Source organism: Psittacula echo (assembly GCF_963264785.1).
Source record: "Psittacula echo genome assembly, chromosome: 20".
Taxonomy (NCBI): Eukaryota; Metazoa; Chordata; class Aves; order Psittaciformes; family Psittacidae; genus Psittacula; species Psittacula echo.
Window position 1 is genome coordinate 3,406,120 of NC_137756.1, and position 19,284 is coordinate 3,425,403.

General features: G+C 42.8%; 1 protein-coding gene across 1 annotated transcript in view; it reads right to left on the reverse strand.

Moving 5' to 3' along the window:
- ABCA12 (ATP binding cassette subfamily A member 12) overlaps nt 1-19,284 on the reverse strand; it is a gene marked incomplete at both ends in the record, with an annotated part of 85,662 nt that overhangs the window by 19,897 nt on the left and 46,481 nt on the right. Inside the window, 14 exons of the mRNA XM_080632030.1 lie at nt 928-1,014; nt 2,251-2,503; nt 3,850-3,988; nt 5,121-5,345; nt 7,406-7,566; nt 7,946-8,142; nt 8,767-8,985; nt 11,091-11,268; nt 12,039-12,194; nt 12,889-13,023; nt 13,124-13,193; nt 14,061-14,390; nt 15,736-15,850; nt 18,450-18,765. Of these exons, the coding sequence (XP_080488156.1) occupies nt 928-1,014; nt 2,251-2,503; nt 3,850-3,988; nt 5,121-5,345; nt 7,406-7,566; nt 7,946-8,142; nt 8,767-8,985; nt 11,091-11,268; nt 12,039-12,194; nt 12,889-13,023; nt 13,124-13,193; nt 14,061-14,390; nt 15,736-15,850; nt 18,450-18,765 (2,581 nt within the window). The remainder of the gene's footprint in view (nt 1-927; nt 1,015-2,250; nt 2,504-3,849; nt 3,989-5,120; nt 5,346-7,405; nt 7,567-7,945; nt 8,143-8,766; nt 8,986-11,090; nt 11,269-12,038; nt 12,195-12,888; nt 13,024-13,123; nt 13,194-14,060; nt 14,391-15,735; nt 15,851-18,449; nt 18,766-19,284) is intronic.

The window sequence follows — 19,284 nt, forward strand, 5'->3', positions numbered from 1 at the left end:
CTCTCCGTGCCTGGATTTGTTCAGCTGATCAGAAGGAATCCAGATACCACCTCATTCCCACAGTAGACAGTGTAAGAAGTTAGCATAGGCCAAAGTTATTCTACAGTGCAGAAATAAGGGCTGTTGTCATTGCAGTAACTGGGGAGTCCTGCAATGGACTGTGTTGACTAGGCAGTCACTGTAAACACTCAGTATAAATATTTGCCTGCAGGTACATGGCACACAAGAGCATGCAAGTCTGAACAGGATTTTACTACCAGTTCCTTGAAAATTTATCTACAGGCAAAACAGCCCTCGTGGCACAGCTTTTAGACACAGATCACAAAAGCTACAGAGAGAACTTTCTGGGTGTGCTCAGTGTTATAATTGGGATTACTGGGGAGGTAAGGACGACTTCCCAGACACAAGAATAGCTTGCTCTTGTTCTGGCACCCTGCCACCACCAAAGCTGTTTCCTTACTGCTAGTAATAAAGGAGTTCACTTGTGGTGGTGAACACTTCTTGACGCAAGCAAAGAACACCAGCGTCGCGGTCCTGGGACAGTGTTGGAAGTCCCAGTCTCAGCCTGAAAGCACAGGATAGATTTCCTAGCTCTGTGCTGGCAGATGCAAGCATTCACTCCAAGCTGCGTGGGAGACATGCAGGCTCTCAGCAGGGCTGAGGTCTGCTTCACAGCAATGGTGACTACACAGCTTCCTGCTCAGAACCGACTTGCATTCCCGACAGCTCAAGTCTGCGAGCAGCACAAGCTTGCGCCTGCTTGCAAAAGGCCAGTTAGGCATCTCCTAATGAGCTGGAAGAGTCTGCAGGTCAATGTGAACAGAGGCAGGAGACAGTTTTTTCTTTTCCCTGCATATGGCTAATAGTGTTATGTCAATTCTCTTGCAGATTCAAAACTCAAATGCAAGAAACCCAAGAACTACTTACGAATTGCTTTCATTCATGCATGTGTTATCCGTCCCAGGGAAAGCAAGCATTGAAGCAACTAAAGCATCTGTGGTTTCATTAAAATTCCTAAGATTTAACAAAGATAAAAGAAAACAGGAAAATGTTCAAGCTACTTCCACTAGCACCGAGCAGAGAAAAACTGTCTGAATGAAAAAGGATTTAAGATGTTAAATAAATGATTACTTGTGGTGCCAGCCCTACAAATCACCTAAGTACATGCAGTACGTGAGGATCGTCACACAGGTTTAAAAAGACTACTCATTGGTTAGAGCTGCACAACTATGCCAATGATTTGCTGCCTCTAGGTTTAAGCAAGATACTGATGAACTTTTGGACAATCAAAATTCTGTTGCCAGGGGAAGAGCGTCTACTGCGATTTTCAGTCACCGTCTCCAGTCTTGTCTGAATCAGCTCTTTTATCTGTGATCTCTATTTAGGATTTGGTCATTCAAGAAGATGCTTCTTGCTTTTTGACCCAGCTCCCTAGCAATCATCCATCAGCAGAAGCAGAGAACATGAGGAATAGAGGACTCGGACGTGCAGTTCTGGCTCATTCCCCTATCTAGAAGGACTAGAGTGGAACAGCATGAGCAGTTCTGGGAAAGAACACCTAAGAGCAGACATGATTGCTTTAGAGCTACATTTTCTATTTCTGACTTAAAGCTGAGGACTACTGGTGAAAGACGGCAGTTCACACCATGAAAGCAAAATGAAACAAATTATAATCATTTGGGATAAAACATTTTTAAGCACAATGAAATAATTCAGTGGTGGCATCTTAATTGCACTGAAAAAGTGAATGTCCTTTAAATTGACTGTGTGCCTTAGACTAGTGGGTTCTGGACAGGAAAGCATGTTCTGTACCCACAGAGAGGAGGGCAATGAAGACAGTTCACAAGGTGGATACAATTTCATCCCAGAGCTGTAATATTGAAGACAACTGATGTGGAGACCTCTATTTCACATTGAGGGAAGAGTATATATATTAAGAAATCCCCATGGGACAGTATGGCTGTAACAAGGACAGAAGACTCCAGTGGGAAACACAAAGAAAGTTCCTCACATTTTTCACAGTTAATTCCAAATAAGAGGTTGTTTTTCTAAAGCTTTCTGATTGCTGAGCCAAGCCATCTCCTGCAGAGATCCCTTAGGAACAGGATTTCTGCATGTGCCTACGTAACATAACTACACAGATCCCATAGCTACATGTCATCTGGGTAACAGTGTTCTACTGTGTGCACTTCTAAATAATCCTGATGGTGAAACTTACTTTTTACAAGGATCACAAACGCCACCACTCACCCAAAGAAGTCTGCCTGGTCGGATGTGCCATACAGAGAAGGGGAAAGCATCAGTTCAGGATATTCGGTCTCCTTAGTTCTCAGTGTCCCAAGCCCCATCGCAGCCATCACAAAGACAACTGGGAGGATGACCTGAGCAATGAAGCCTCTGACATCCCGCCGGGTATGGTGGAACCTCTTAATGAACAATGCTGATGTCCTCTTAAGCAGCAATGGCAAACCCTGCAGGCTTTTGGATCTAATCAGGAGCTGATCTGGGTACGAAAGAAGAAAGTGTTTTGTCATGGATCAGTATTTGTGAAATGCAGGGAGTTGATGGTTGTAATACCCTGGGAGTACATTCAGCTTCCTGCACTCCATTACAGACAGCAAATCAAAACTACTAAGTTGGAACATGCACAGTGGTCAGGCTTGGGACAGGACTTAGATTTTGGCTCATGAGTTCATGTAACATTGTTGGTTTTGTTTCATTTCAAATGCATACATGTAGTGAATTCATACTGAGTTTATACTGCAAGAGGAACACTGGCGTCCAGATGCAGTAAGTTGTTTACATCCTGCCTACCCAGCTGCAATTTACAGGAAAAACGTATTATTCTGCTATATTTGCAAACTGAAAATTGTCATCATTTAGAAAGCAGGTCCTTAGACAAATCAATAAGAGAATTAATCATAAAATAAGAAAACAAGGCACATAAACCAGTTGATCTTTTGCATGGAAGGACCGTGGTATACGAAAAGCAAAACCTAATCCTGTGCAACCTATATTTCTTAATGAAATATTAACCTATACAATACAAAACAAAGCATATCCTTTTCAGTGCTCTTATTAGGGGTGACACAAAATACTTCTTCTCTATGCATATAAGTTACTGTTTACGGTAACATATACAGGGCAGGCCAGCTTTAAGAAGTGAGTACAGAAATACCTCTGCATTGCCCCTTGGATGCCTTCCTAGTGGTATATTTGTATGTATAAAAATGTTCCTGCTCTGAGAAAGTATTTCAGCCAGGTATTTGCATATTTTGGGGCTGTGCAACCTTCTGCAGCTCTCAACCCCTTAGGGATACTGGTCTCATTCTCTTCTGACCATGAATTTATCCCACTGCCTAGCCCTTTGAGCTGTTTTACCATACTGCAATGGCTGGGACACAGCAAAAAGCAGCAAAGGAAGACCCAGCTCAGAGCTGTGCTGCTTTTGCAACAGGCTAAGGGGTTTATACAGAGTTTCTCTCCAACTCCACTAGTTATGTAGAAATAATCCTCCACATCAATTACAGCAATTACTTTCAGAGGTATACATTTGCTCTTTCAGCCACACACTGTATTTGATCAGATTAAAACCTGGCTCAATTTAAAGGAAGGTGGATACAAACAAAACCCCTCTGTAATTTATTCTGTGATTCAGACTATTCCAAATGAGTGGATCTAAACAACTGTTAAGTGCTGTACTTCTAATGATTTATTTGCTCTGTGATTCCTTGGATGGGTGAAATGTGGTTTTCAACAAAGAAAGAATGTGGGGAGCTCAAATCAGTCCATCTGTCATTGTTTGCATCTGCAACCAATCTGGAATAAAACCTGGACATAATTTAGTACCATCTCTTTCTGTGAAGGTATCTGTGCTCGTAGACATCTCATCACTGCCAATCTGACCACTGGCTCCAGGCAGCTGTTGGGACAGTGCAGCATCTTCTTTCTGGTCCTTCACTAGCTCTTTTGTCAGATTGAGAAACACCTATGGAGTAAGAAAATATGAAGGAAAATTGGTCCAAATGACTCCATTTACCAAAATAATAATCAGAATCCACTCTTCCACTTTGTGGCTGCAGTTGGTGCAGCATTTGTGAATTACACTCCTTTTCCTGTTCCCTTTGTGCTCTGTGAGGGAAATTCACTTTTTTTCAGTATAAAATCATTGTTGTGCAACTCCTTGTCACCTCCTGCTGCAGCAGTGGAAACAAAGCTTAGCAGCTGCCCTGGACTTACCTTGTCCTAGTACCACCTACTACGTGACTACTCAGCAGGCATAAACAAAGCTGCACTTCAGCTCAAGGCCTACATAACTGCACCCTCCACACTCACACAAAGAGCAGCACACAGACTGCTCTCCATGCATGGCACCAGTGAGGAAACAAGGAGGGCTGTTTCCTGGGGTATTTTCCCCTCTAGCCTCTGAGAGTGCCATCTTCCTCCATGCTGGGAATGTGCACAGTTGTGCTCTCCAAGCTGCACACGCTGTATAACTCATTCTTGATGCCTTCAGAAAACACCTTAAAAGCAAGCAAGAATTTCTGAGCAGAAAGGTAACAGTGTCCCACCCTCCTTTCTGCAAGACAAAGGTCATCACTGCTATCATTTACTCTCTGTTTCTGATGCCAGTAAATGTTTGTGTTTCTTTGACCAGAGATTTCCCATGAGCAGAAAGGTGCCTGTGGTACTCCAAGATGCACCAGGTGATTCATTTCTCCAATACAGCATCCATGCTGAAGTTTATTGTTTAGATGAACTCCCTCCCTCCTGACTGCATCTGTAGCAAACCCAGATTCACAGAGACAAAGAGAATAGCTCAAAGAGAAACACATCACTGCCCTCTCTCCTTAGTTTAACTCCAGTATCTCATTTTCTAGGTAAAATGCCCAAAAAACTGTTAGCAAGTTGAGACAGTGGTACACTTTGTGCATTATTATACATACAGATTTATGAATACATGTACACACTCACATATTTCTAAGTGTAACAGTGAACAACCAAACCGCTTCTTCCCCTGCTGGCAACCCTCACATCCAAAACATGCCACCATCTAGCCCAGCAAGCAGAAGTTAATCGCCATAGCATTTCATTAAACCGAGTGGATCCTGAGCTCATACCTCTTCCACGGTTGTGTTTGAAATCCCATAGCAACCAAGGTGGAGATCACTCAGGCTGGTATCGAGGGCTCTGAGAAGTGCCTGGTAGGCCCCTGAGACTGTGGACTTGAAGGGGGGAAGCACATACACGAGCTCTCCACCAATATCCTCCTTGAGATAAGCCTCTGGGAGGTGGGACTGGATCAAGGAGGTCACTGCTGTGGTGTCACACTCCTCTACCATGTTCTGAAAAAGGAGGAAAATACTGTGTTCACCGAGAGGGCTGTGAGGTCAAGCTTCCTACTGCAGGATTTAGCCGAAATGCTGTCCCAGAGCATAATCCACAGGTGGTCTCAGTCCAGGTATGCAACATTTCAAGGTAAATATTAAAAGGAAATGAAAGTGGGTTTCTAGCCCTTGAAGAGGGAGGTGTGGCTCTGTGCTTGCCTTGGTCCAGCCAAAACCTTGCTGGGCTCCCTCTGTCTCTGGGGATACTGGGAATGGGTAGAATCAACCACTTTGCACCAGCTAGAGCATTTGTTGTACAGCAGAGAAGAAGCTGATATCTGAACTTGGCTGCCAGCACAAATACAGTCTTTTCCCATGAAAAATGGGGCTTGCACACAGATCTTTTTTCATTTTCTCTATCTATACTGCCAGCAATTTGGAAGGGGGGCTGATCTCCTATGGTATCTGCACATTATTCTGTGTGCTGGGACTACCAACAGCACTGTAATAAATGCTATATCAAGAGCAGATTTTCCCCTCCTTGCAAGCAGAACATTTTTCCTCAGGCCAGATGCTATAGATGAGCTCTTCCCATCTGCTTTCTTTCTCTGAACTTCAGAATTCATGCACTGCACCCAGCCTTGCTTTTAACCCCCAGGAACTTCTTTTTCAACAAAGCAGAGCACTAACATTCCTGTTTTCCAAAGGCCACAGGGGCTGGTCCATTGGTCCTGCTGGAGACCCTCCTTCTGTTTTGAGGGAAGTGTGGGGACACATGTTCTCTCCCAGAGAAACAGCATGCTTACATCCAGATCCTCAATAGTTCTTTGGTACCCTACTGTCCTTGGATCTGTCACTCAGCTCCTGTCAATATCATAGAATCATAGAATCATAGAATAGTTAGGGTTGGAAAGGACCTTAAGGTCATCCAGTTCCAACCCCCCTGCCATGGGCAGGGACACCCCACACTAAACCATGGCACCCAAGGCCTCATCCAACCTGGCCTTGAACACTGCCAAGGATGGAGCATTCACAACCTCCCTGGGCAACCCATTCCAGTGCCTCACCACCCTCACAGTAAAGAATTTCTTCCTTAGATCCAATCTAAACTTCCCCTGTTTCAGTTTGAACCCGTTACCCCTTGTCCTGTCACTACAGTCCCTGATGAAGAGTCCCTCCCCAGCATCCTTGTAGGCCCCCTTCAGACACTGGAAGCTGCTCTGAGGTCTCCACGCAGCCTTCTCTTCTCCAGGCTGAACAGCCCCAACTTTCTCAGCCTGTCTCCATACAGGAGGTGCTCCAGCCCCTGATCATCCTCGTGGCCTCCTCTGGACTTGTTCCAACAGTTTCATATGTGTCTGCATCCCTGAACAAGCCTTGATGGCTCCCCTCAGAGACAATGCTGCTGCGAGCCCCAGCTCAGCTCCACACAAGGCTTGCAAACAGGAGCGTCTCTGCCTCTGCCCCTAGCAGTGTGTGTTGCGGTGACCATGCTCATGGGACATGAAAGGGAGCTAAGGCCCAATGGGGAAAGGAGGGTAAAGAGAACTGCATTGTGCACCTGTGATACAGGAGGCTCAAGTTCAGACCTCTTCCTTGTCTATCAGAACTGCAAGGCTTTGTGTAGAGGTGCTGAACATTGCTGTGTTTTGGGGAACTCTCCATATAGGCTGTTTTTCTGAAGGGAAGTGTGCAAATTCTAGCAAGGGACAAGCAGAGCGAGCTGGAGTAGAGTGCACTGTAGCCCAAGTACCAGTGTTTGAAGCATATAGAAAATGATCTTACTGGCAGCCCAAGGAAACAGCACAGCGTATTTTTGAACCTGTGTGGCCAAAACAAAGGGCTTCAGACATTCCACTTTTACCCAGGCATAAAACAATTACATAAAGAAGTTTTTCCACAAAAGGGAAATTATACCGGAACAACCATTCCACTGCAGACATCTAACACTGAGATGAACGTTTTGCAGCATGTTTCATTTCTGTGAGACACTGTGACGTGTTTCCTTCTTTCCTGTCATACAACTGATTGTTCCCCACCCAAGACACTAAAAATTTAGGACCAGCTCATACACAAACCTTCTTTTTTGTGAGTGTCAGGTGATATCCATCACCAAACATTTCCTTGAGGTAGAATGGTGAACCACAGCATCTGAGCCCTCCATGCTCTAGGAAGGCGATTCGGTCACTCAGAACTTCTGCTTCGTCCAAGTGATGCGTTGAGAGAATGATGGTTCTGCCTGGAAAACACAAAGCTGATGTCAGCCACCACAAACACATGTGATTACATCAGACTGATTGAGGGGACAGGGAGTATTAGGCAGAAATTGACTGGGCTTTTTTGTAATTAGTAGTGAAACTGGATGGAAGGCAAGATTAGGGAGAAGCTGGAAGTTACTGTATTGTACATTGTGTATTATAATAAAGTTACTTTTCACATGACATTGTGAATTTACAGAAACCAAGCAGGATGCACTCAGAAAGTCTGCAAAATCCCAGTCTCCCAGAATTTGTTCTCTGTGGTCTCAAACCCCACAGTTCAAAGCCACCAATATCATATATGCAAAAGTGACACAAATCACCTTTGCCCCTGGGCAGCACTTTGTCTCATGATGGTACCTTTCTTATTCTTGGAGATAATTTCCCAAATACTTCTCCGAGAGCATGGATCCACTCCTGTGGTCGGTTCATCTAGTATCACCACCCTTGATCCACCCAGGAGAGCAATAGCTATAGACAACTTCCTCTTCATCCCCCCAGACAGGGAGCCAGCTAGCTTGTGACGATGGCTGTACAGGCCGGTCTCTTTCAAAGTCCTTTGAAACAAAGAAAAAACACCCCCAAAGGTTGTCCTTCAGGCATCTTTTAAAAGCAGGGAATGTGAAAATACCCAAACCCCTCCCATAACTGCAAGTGAAAAACTGCTGAAGTATGGAGTGCTCTCCCGAATGGTCACCGTGCAGGGAATGATTCACCCTGTAAGCTCAGTCACTGGGACTTCTATCTAAACCATACTTTTTTTAGGATGTTTTCAAAGTTTTCATCTGACAAATCAAGGTTAAAGGCTCGACCTCATCATCTGAGAACACCAAGATCCAAACTCCCTGGGATGTTCCTGCTGCTTCACTTCTTCACAAAACCAATAAAATCGACATCATCTTTCTGACTGGTTGATTAAACCTCTTTCTGGGGAAAACTGTAAAGCAGCAAGGACTAGACCCTGAGGCCTATAAACACATCTCCAAAGAATAGCCACAGAAGCTTGTAAACCCCATGGAGAAGAAACATTGTTTTCTTACAGCCACAGATATCTATATATTCCTCTAGGCAGACCAAGGCATTATTTGAACTCTATGCTGGATCTGCAACACTTCTCCAACATTCATTTGAGCTTTGCAGTGGGGATGGCACTATCACGCAATAATAGCCTATTTTTATACCTCTTCACTTCTTCGTAGAGCTCCAGTTTACTCCAGTGAGGGACTTTGATGTACCCGTAGAGCAGCAGGTGTTCCTTTGTGGTGAGGTAGTTAAACAGCACGTTGTGCTGCATACACACCCCCATATTCTTCCTGATAACTTCCTGGTCAGTCCTGATGTCTTTGCCATACACAAAGATAGTACCTGATGATGTAGGGAACAACCCAGTCAAAATAGATCTGAAGGGGAAAAAATAAATGGAAAAGGAAGTCAGAAAGAGGAGAAAGCCATATTTAAGTTTTTCACACGATCCTGTATCTATTACCACTTTCAATGTTTTCTTACATTACCATCACACTTCTTCCAGCCAGGGACCACTGATCACTGCTTCTTCTGCTGTCTGACCATGCACTTGCCCATGTCTGACCACTGCACTTGTCAGAGCAGTGGTCGATTAACATCAAAGGACACCCTCGTATCCCTCATGGGAACTCAAGAGCAAGTACCCAGCTCACACGGTGAACTAACTCTGGCTACTTTTCATGTGTACTTTTGTCTTCTTCAGTTTTCCTCTTCCTAAGATCACTGCATATCCCATACATCAATACTCATGAATGCCCTTGACTTCCAATTTAATCACTTGTTCCAGAGTTCGAGGATTCCAGGTTGAGAGAAACGCAACACAATGAAGAATCTCAACTACTTTATTACTACAGGGAAAATACAGAGTAACAAAAGATACAGTAAAGGATATTTCTGATGTTTGGTTATCTTACCAACCCCAAAGACCATGTAATGACAACCAGGAAACCAGCTCCGAGAAACATCATTGCAGTGCGAGGTGGCAGGCTCAACCTTAGCAGGCGTCCCCGTAGAGGCAATGTTGACCTGGGTGGTATGAGATTATGCCTCCTCGCATTGCCTGAGGCTCGGGCTTTTATACTAGTAAAAATGCACACTCATTCTGATGTAGGGGGGACAGCCTACTATGGAAGAAATGGCCAGCTATATCTAGAAAGGTCTCCCAGGGTCAGGACTTTTCCGGGGATCAGCCGAAGTGGGACCTTCCAGGGAGGAGCCACCATAGACAAACAGTACTTTTCTATTTGTGTGTGCTTCACCACGGGCCATTATCTAGTGTCACTGACACATCACTGGACATTCATATAATGTAGTTAATCTCCATTCTTTGAGGTTTGTCTGCAGTATCCAGACAGCCTCATATTGCTAACCACAACAGAGATTGAAAACCGCATCTTCATCTTACTAATCACATCAGAGCATGGATGTGTGTAAGATTTCACTGCCATTATTAACAAGAAATGGGAGAGGACTTCCAGACAAGACACCTCACAGTGGGCAGTGCTTTAATCTAGTTCAAGCAAGTTACCTCCCTAGCAATACCCAATAGACCTGAGTCAAATAGACCCTCTGCTCAGAATAACTACTTGCATATTATAGGTAATTTTTGGTGCTGTCCTGCAGGGACCAAAGGGAGAAGATATGTCTCAGACTGCTCTTCATCTTCCCAGAGTTTCTTTCTCTCCTGGGACTTTTAATCATCATTAAAAAGGGAAGAAGTAACTTGTGACCTTACTCAGGATTTGAAACCTGCACCAAGTTTCAAGAAGCTATTATACTTTTCTGCATATCACCTTTGCCTACACTTTGCAAACAGGATACGAGATGAATTGATAACAAGCTGAAAGGAAGCACACATCTGTCTTACTGGGTTTGGCTCTTCTGAGGCTTCTGTATATCAGCTTAATGTTGCTTTCAGAGTGATGCACATAAATATCACTGGAGAAACCAAGTTCTACATGTCTGTTTTAGTGCTGTTATCTAGCAACACAAATAATAATTTATAAATGGCAAGGCTAGAAGGACTGAAAGGCCAGTGTATTAACCCACTGCCATTCCAGCATAGCCAGTGCATGAGTTTGTACAGCTCAAGTATACCTTTATTAAGCAGTCTTGCTAATATCGCTTCTGCTTTGGTGTGTTCACAAGCTACCCACAACTTTCAGAAAAGCCTAACCCCAGGCACCAAAGCGCAGTGGAACAAAATGCTAGAACAGTTGCTGTGCTGTGCATTACAGGTTCCTACTAGATTAAAAAGCATGTTCCTAAGCAGAAAAGAACCTTTAATTCTAATAGATGAAGGGACTGCTGTGGTCATCCATGAGTAAGATAGAACTGCAGAGAGATTTGGCCTAATAAAGTCTCTTATTCAGTCTCCCAACAGTGCTCAGCCCCACTTGCTCACCAGTTGGGTGAACAAGAGTTCACCCAATCATGCCCCACAGTATAAAAAAAAACCAAACCAGCTTTAAAGGATACTCACATGGTCGTAGTTTTCCCAGCTCCATTGTGTCCCAGCAGGGAAGTGATATTCCCTTCATAGAAGTTGAGGCTGAGATTATACACTGCAGCTTTGGATCCATAAACCTTCGTTACGCCACAGAGAGAGACTCCCAAGGTGAGATCAGTAGGCTCTGGTTCCACAGGAGGAGGGGATGCACCTTTGACACACCAAAGGGAATGGTCAGAGGACAGTTACTGCACTGCAGCAGGTATTTGTGCTACTTTTTTTCATCTCAGAGACAAGCAGGACTTTTAAAACCAAAATACAGCAGAAGTAGGCTCCTTTCAGCTAGGAATGTAGAGAACATTTCACAGGAGCTATATCATTTTGAGCTCCCTAGGATTTCTCTTTTCTACCTTTGCAGCTTCTAATAACTCCTGACAATAGACATTTATCACTTTTGAAAAGGTCTCATGTTCAGATGTTTCACAGCACCTAACTAAGTTTATACGAAGCAAGCACAGAAAATTAGAGGGCATACAGCAAAACTACTGAGTTCAGTTAGATAGAATCAGGAAGCTTTTATGTATGATCTCACAATATTTTACAGGCTAAATATTTAAAGAGATGAACAAAGAAGCACATATCCCTTTTGTCAAGTGGAAACGTCTATTTGCTAGCACAAACAAAAGTGTATGACTGAGATACATGCCTGAGATACATGCATCTAAGGTAACTGCTTAACTACAACACACACAAATATATATGTGAAAATCAGTATGGACTTCCAAACCAAACAGGAAGAACAAATATAAATTAAGAGCCAAATCTCTGTTCATGTAAGGAACAGCTTTCCAGTTTTTCCTGTGCTACCACATAAGGATCAATAGAGAAATGTGTTTTCTGAGTATAGTGACCTTTTATAAATTTGGCTTTATTTACCTAAAATATACGTTAGTATCACTACCCCATCTAGCATTCACATACATATCTTATTGTTGAGCGTGGCTTCTTTCCTTAACATCAGCTTGGTTAAGAGAAGGCCTCTCTGTTTCTCATTCCAGAAGGGAAGGTAACTGTTGTATTCAATCCAGTAAGATGGAAGCAATGGGAAATACCAGGGAGCAGCCATGCCATATCTACCTGTAAGAAGAGGCATCTCATTCATATATCAGTTTCCCAGGAAGTATCGCTATCAGGGTGCACTCAAAATCGCAAAAAGAAGCTCCTCAGACATCTCTTCCCTCTTGATCTGCTCATGCACTACTGATACTTGCTAGAGAATTTGCCTGATTGACACAATAGGAAGCATTCGCTAATTTGTTATTCTGAGTAACTTCATAGCTGGAGAGCAGGAGTACTTTACATTTTCCACTGGGTAGATTTCTGTATGCCAGTAGACTGCTTCATTAGGTAGGGAAGAAAAGCAGAAGACAAATGTACTGGCTCTTGCCCAAGGCAGGAATTACTTTTTGAAATCAAATGATATAAGTTACACAACACAAAATCACTCAACTGACAATTGCAGGCTAACGTGTTCTGTTTTCATTTTCACCCACCAGACTGCAAACACATCCTCCCATGTCCTTGACTTCAGATTCTTCTGGAGACCCACCTACCCATGTGATAAGCAGGGGAGCTCAAATTCTCCCTTGCTCTGTCTCAGTTTCATTAATACTGTCAGACATCCACAAAGTCATACTCCCTTTGATCTTGAAACAGGGGTATCCTGTGTATGCAGACTGTCATACTGCCTGAACCATGGAATCAGCCAGTGTTGTCTTCGTTGTTTTCCAAGAGATGGCACGGTACCAGCCTCTATGTTTTGTATCCTTACCTGGGAAAACGTTCCTTATATACCATCCCAGGATGAAGTAAATGAAAGAGTCCATCAGAATGAGCCAGCACATCCAGCCAAAGGAAGTGTTGTCTCCAATCATTGGGGACTTATACATGTTGTCCCACTGCAGACCTGCAAATAGGAATTCAGAAATACAAACAGGCTCTATATTAGTTAATGAAATGTCACAACCATGGGAATCAAAGCCTGGTTTTGTCTATAACAAACGTACCTATGCCCTGTGCCTCATATCGAGCAATGTATTGACTTGCGTAACTGAACGCAGTTGGAGACAACAGACTCTGTGGAATAAACAAAATTGAAAACAAAGAACTGACGAATTAAATCTCAAAGAGAAATTAAGTCAGTCAACAATCAGGTACCTCATTAGCTTGGTCCAGTAGCCAGAAAAATGAGTGGTTCCTCCCCTCTCCTCCAACAGTCACAAAAAGCACTGGACCAGGCTTATGATGGGCATTACTTCTGGTGCTGGGCTGTAATGTCTCCTTAGAGCCTGCCTTTCTTTTGCTTCACACCCAGGACCCAACTTCCTCCCTCATACAGGCTTTTACCTTAGGCTTTTGAAATACAGCAGTGCTTGAGAATTACCTGCCATGCGGTTCATAGTTTTACCACTAGCACTAGCACTAATAATTGTTCTTTCCTGAACTGGGCGATTCAAAACAAGCTTGGCTTCTGAAACCCATTTCTACCCCTGGTAAGGAACAATACGTCTATTTCCATAGCTGGGAATTTGAGATACATGAAACTAAAGGATGAGCAGAGACAGCAATGAGCAGAGCCAGACCTCCTTCACAGTCTAAACTCCTTACTGAGACAGCCTTGTTTTTCACGTTGGTTGAAAGTAACCCATTTTGGTTTGCAATTTGTAAGGGTGAAATACGTAGCTCAGACTACTCTTCAGCTGGCAGGTAGGAACTCTGTGAATTTCAGTGCTTTCAGTAATGGGACACAACTAATTCCAGGTCTTTCTCAAATAGGTCATGGCCAACTCTCCTGTCGTACCTGTCGTACATTCACTGATGGAATTTAGAAAGACACTCAACCATGACAATTTGTGACACAAGCTATAATAAGAGCTGAAGTTTATTGAAGGTGAATGTCTGCTTCCACATACATGGTCCCTGTTACTGAAAAGCAGAGCTTACCAGCAGGCTCTTCACAGAGAAGCTCAAATGATTCTCAATGACAAGAAGCACGATGAAGGGGAAGAAGGTGAGGATGTATACGAGACTGCCCACCAAGGCTGCTATATTGGTGTTATTGAAGAACACGCTGATGAAGTAGCTCATTGCTATGATGGACAGGCTGTAATCCGTAAAGTACAGGAACAGGAGTGCTGTGTTCGTTTTGGGAAGGATGTCACCCACTTTTAGAACAATGATGAGGAAGGTGACAGTAATTAGAAGGAAGATGGCACACTCTATGAACCAGGCGATGAAATGGCTGCTGGCATTAACACCCATCATTTTCATGTACTACAGAGAGAAAGGTGAAAAAAAGAATCACAAATGACAAGTGTTCATTATGAGATCTTTCTGCTGATACTGAACTGCTGGGGTGTTTTTGGTTTCTAGACAAAGCATCAACCAAACCATGCTCTTTCATACTCAACTGCATGTTGATAACCAAGGAGAAACCACACACTCACATTTCCACAATGCCCTAGGTTTGCAAAGCAGTCTATTGCAGAAGAACTCTACAGACTGGATCTGCAAGTATGAAGCACTGTAGCCCACAAGCTCCAGAGCAACTTCTGGCCTTAGATTTGTAACTTTTCTAAAACATTTTTGTTATTCTTTAAAATAGTGCTAATTGGTCCAGTGGCTTGAGTGTAAAAGCTCTTTAATATCTTTGAAACCAACCCATTTCTCACACAACTCCAAGACAACACACAATAGATAAACTACCGTGGTTATAAGGAAGCATTTTTTTTGGTCTAAGAAAGCTAATTTATACTAGCTGATGATCACGTCCTTAAGACTTGTATAAAACTGTCAATTTGTATTTATAAATCCAAAAGAAACTACAGGTGCTGGTGGCTTCTTGTAGATTATTACACACCTAAAAAGATTACTGACACCCTGGTTCTTAGAGACAGTGAAACTGGGTTCCCTAAATTAACAGGGCTGTCAGCTAGCCACTGGGGTTCACTCATTTTCAATCTCATCACAGTTCATAGACTGCCTTTTACTGGAAATGATTTTGGTGAATCAGTATTTGTCTCCATGGTACTGGATAAAAAACAAATCTGCTCGAGCTTCTGTTGCTTGCTGAAGCTTAGTTTTACAGAAGTTCTTTGCTGCTCATCTCTGTTGATGGTGTTTGCACCAAAAACCCGAGTTAATTTAACAAATTCCCTAGGTCTCAATGTCATTTCTTTTCCAACATGCAAGCTGGATGAAAAACTTCATTTCAGAGGAGCTGATGTAATATGTAACACTTTCTGAAATATTAAGTATAATAATTTCAAGGAAAGGAAATAAGTCACTCTCCATGACTTTGTCCCCGGTAGGTACGACTCAAAGTCAATTTTTAGAGAGCTTAAAATCTTCAGAAAACTTTGTGGAGTCCCCATTTCCCAGTGTTCAGAACTGCAAAGCAATATTCTCACCATTTGAAGGGCAAACTCCCTGCATTTCTATTGTTTTGAGCTTGGTTACAATGTCAGAATTCAAACACTGCAGGTCAAACAATAGGTATTTGGAATATTATTTCCTTAATGCGTGTTTTGCTCCATTTGATATTTCACAGGAGACATACTACCCACTAATAAGGAAAATCTGTTTATAATTCTGCACGCCCCAGAAGGTTTCACCGTACCTCATAAAGCCTCAGATCTTTCTCTTGAACAAGTGTTTTAACAAAATCAGCTATAAACAGCACCCAGGCAGCCATCAGAGCAAATGGAAGAGAGTAGGTCACGCTGGTTAAGAACCTGTAAAAGGCAAATGCAGACTTATGCTGAATACAAAATGTTCTGGGGATTAAGGCTTTACACAGAATATATTTGTCAGAATAATACTTTGGCACAGGAAAAGACATGCTTATGTTTCAAAATGGGGAGTATAATTAATAATTACAAAAATGGCTATTTTGCCCTTGCATTGGATTTTCCATTCACAAAACCCCTGACTGTTCAAATTCTTTTCTATTTTTTTAAATTACAGAGGGATTTCCAGACGCATTGTGGAAGTTTTGCTGAGCAGCACCAGGAGCAGGAGCTACCATGGCCAGTGGCAACTCATGGCTCCCTGATGGGGTGCATTCCAGTTGGAACGAGCAGCCAGCCATAATTCCCAGTTCTGTTAATAATGACCAAATGTTGTTATGAGGCCATATTTCCTGGTACTGGAATTTGGATACAGGTGCTTCCCCTCAGAGTGCTGTCCTATCACCCCACAGGACAGCTATTAGGGATCCAGGCCTACAGCATGGCTTCACAATTCTTGGCTCCTCACTTCAGTTAAAACCTTCTTCCTTGTGCCAAATGTGCACAGAAAAAAGACAACAGTGGCAAACAGTAAATTTCTCCTTTTGTGATGGAAGGCAAGTTTTTATAAGCAGGATATTCATTTCACTGTATCTACAGGGCTTACGCTTTCCTCCCTCACTTCTAAACCTGGCTTATAAAAAAGTAATCAGTGTTATTCCTGGGGAAAAAAAAGAATCACAGTGAGAAAATAATACAATTACATTTGTTTTGTAATTTCTTTTTACCTGTAAAGCTGAAAATCTCCCATAAACCAGAGCTTTTGGAAATGCTTCCATGCAACTGAAGCCATATTGAGAAAGAACAACAGAGAGGCATTTCTACTAGTTCTTTGTTGTTTGGGGTCTTTTTGGCTGCCACGTTATACAGGATCTCTAGGCTACTAAAAATTCAGCATTTCCCAACATCTTCTTTTTACTGGTGTATATATAGTCCCTTCTTTTCCCTACAGGATGGTAACTATGGAATAACAATCGATAAAGTCATTTTATGACTACTACTGGATGCAAATCCAAAGCCTTCAGCTATTTTAATAATTGAGCAAACTTGTGTCCCTCTGAACCTGAGGTGGAGAGGGAAACCTGAAGGCAGCAATTTTTCTCAGCAGCCCAAGAGCAAGAAAAGGAGCAGATAAGCACTGTAGTAAAGGCCTTGAGCAGACAGTTAATCATTGTCCAAAACTATCTCACAGCAATAATCCACATATTTGTTGCAAGAAGTTGACACGTTGTCTGAATGCTTACTGCCTGTGTACTTGCAGGCACTTTGCTCTTGAGAAGAGGTTATAGGTCCCCAGCTCTCTTAAGTGACAGGCTGGCACAGGAGATTAATGGATCTGCTCTAGCTCCTATAGCTGTAGCTCCCAGATAATCTTTTAGCTCATGCAGTAGACACACAAGCATTTCAATAGGAAGAGCTGCTACATCTGGTCTGTACCTTAGGTCCAAACGAGATGCTTGTGTCAGGGTGGAGTGACCATCTAACCTACCAATACTATTCGCTGAAGATCCTTCAGTGCTTTCTGACAGACACTGAAATCCCTTCCCTGGGTGCTTTCCATTCAGTTTGGCCACCACCTGCTGCCAGGGTAATAACTCTGAGGAAGTACCATCTTGCCAGCTTTCCAACACCGACCAAAAACTGCCTTGCTAGAGGGGCAGGTCCTCAGCTGTGAGAGATTCGCGTCTCTCTGTTGCATTTGGCAGAGATGCAGTTTATACTAGCTGCAGATCTAGCTAAAGATGAATGGAAAGGAAGATGATCTAAAACTTTTCCATCTGTTTCACAGTTTAAAACCTACTCTGGCCCCCACAAAGACTACTGCTGCACTACTCTGTGTAACAGGCTGTTAACCTGGCAACTCAGCACATCAAAAGATTCTCTGTCCTCCCTCATTATAGCAGAGATGGATGGTACAATTTTATCTTCACTTTTGAGGCATCTGAGAGGCACCTGCATTGAGAAGTATTCACTATACACTAATCATTAGCTAGAATCACCGGAATGAATAAGAAATATCACAGCTGGATAGCAATCTCCATGAACAAAGCACATAAACCTAGTGACTCTTTTTTGCCCAATAAATACATTTTCTAAGTTCTGCTGCATTATCAGCATGCAAACACATGCAGAACAAGCCAATACTTCATATTTAACCCAAATCCTGCCAACCCAAGTCTCAGTTCCACCATACGTAGTCAAACAGGGACAGCAAATTTTACCTGCTGTAAAACCTATAGTTATCATGACAATTCAGGTACATACAGAGTGCTGAAAGCAAAAGATAGGCAAACTAAATACTAGAGTCCAAGCTTTCCTCTTTTGTTCAGATCCTTGGGAAAACAACAACAACAACAACAAAAGAAACCAACCCCAAAACCAACCAACCAAAAAAAAGAAAAAGCTAAAAGAACAAAATACATAATGAAATTATTTCTATGCCATGTGAAGATGGTATCAAGGAGACCAGTACAGCTGGCGAACTCCACCAGTCAGACAAAATGAGCTTAGACAAAGCATGGAAACAAAAGGCACACAAACTTACATATCCTTATTGTAGCAAGGGTAAGGCATGGCCTGGACTTGAACAGCTATTTCCTCTGGCTTCTTGCCAGTCTGTAATTCAATGATGGCTCTTTCAATGCTGTCCTGGATATAAATAAATGCTCGGCTGTAAATCTGGCTCTGGGAGGTGGAATTGTGAGGGCCCACTGTCCAGATGCGCTCCCTGATTCTGTTGGTGGTTTGTGTGATCCTGCTGCTCATTCGGATGGTGTAGTTGAGCACAGGAGGGAGGGCCAAGCCCCCATAAACTGAGCGTCCAGGGCTGCTATGGCTTGAAGGCAGCTTGAAAATTATACCTTGGAATAGAAAGGGAAAAAAGCTTTCCTTCAGAGCTGACACCACAGGAGCAGTACACAGGGATACATAGAAACTCCTCATTTTTATATGTCTTTTCTATATTACAGTCCATCATTTCATTTCTTTGCTGCACAAATAATGCTTAGATGGGTAGACTGCTTATCAAGTGTCTAGAAGTGGAAACGATATATCACTGCAGCTACTCATACTTCCAAATGTGACCAGTGATTCTGGGTGTGAAATACACCTCCAAGAGCTTTTAAATATTTTCCCACTGAACATTCAAAACCCAAAGGTTCTCAGAGTAACTGGCTGTATTTGGAAAAATCTTGCTGTTAACCTGGACTGTCAGATATCTGGGAGGTATGTCAGCACATGCACTTGTGAACATGCCCAAAGATACTATATCAATAGAGGTCATGCAGTGATGCTGTGACATAAAAACCTATACACATATTATTTTTGTGCCCACACAAAGCCCTGCAGAGCTGAGATATCCATACAGAAGACATCAACAT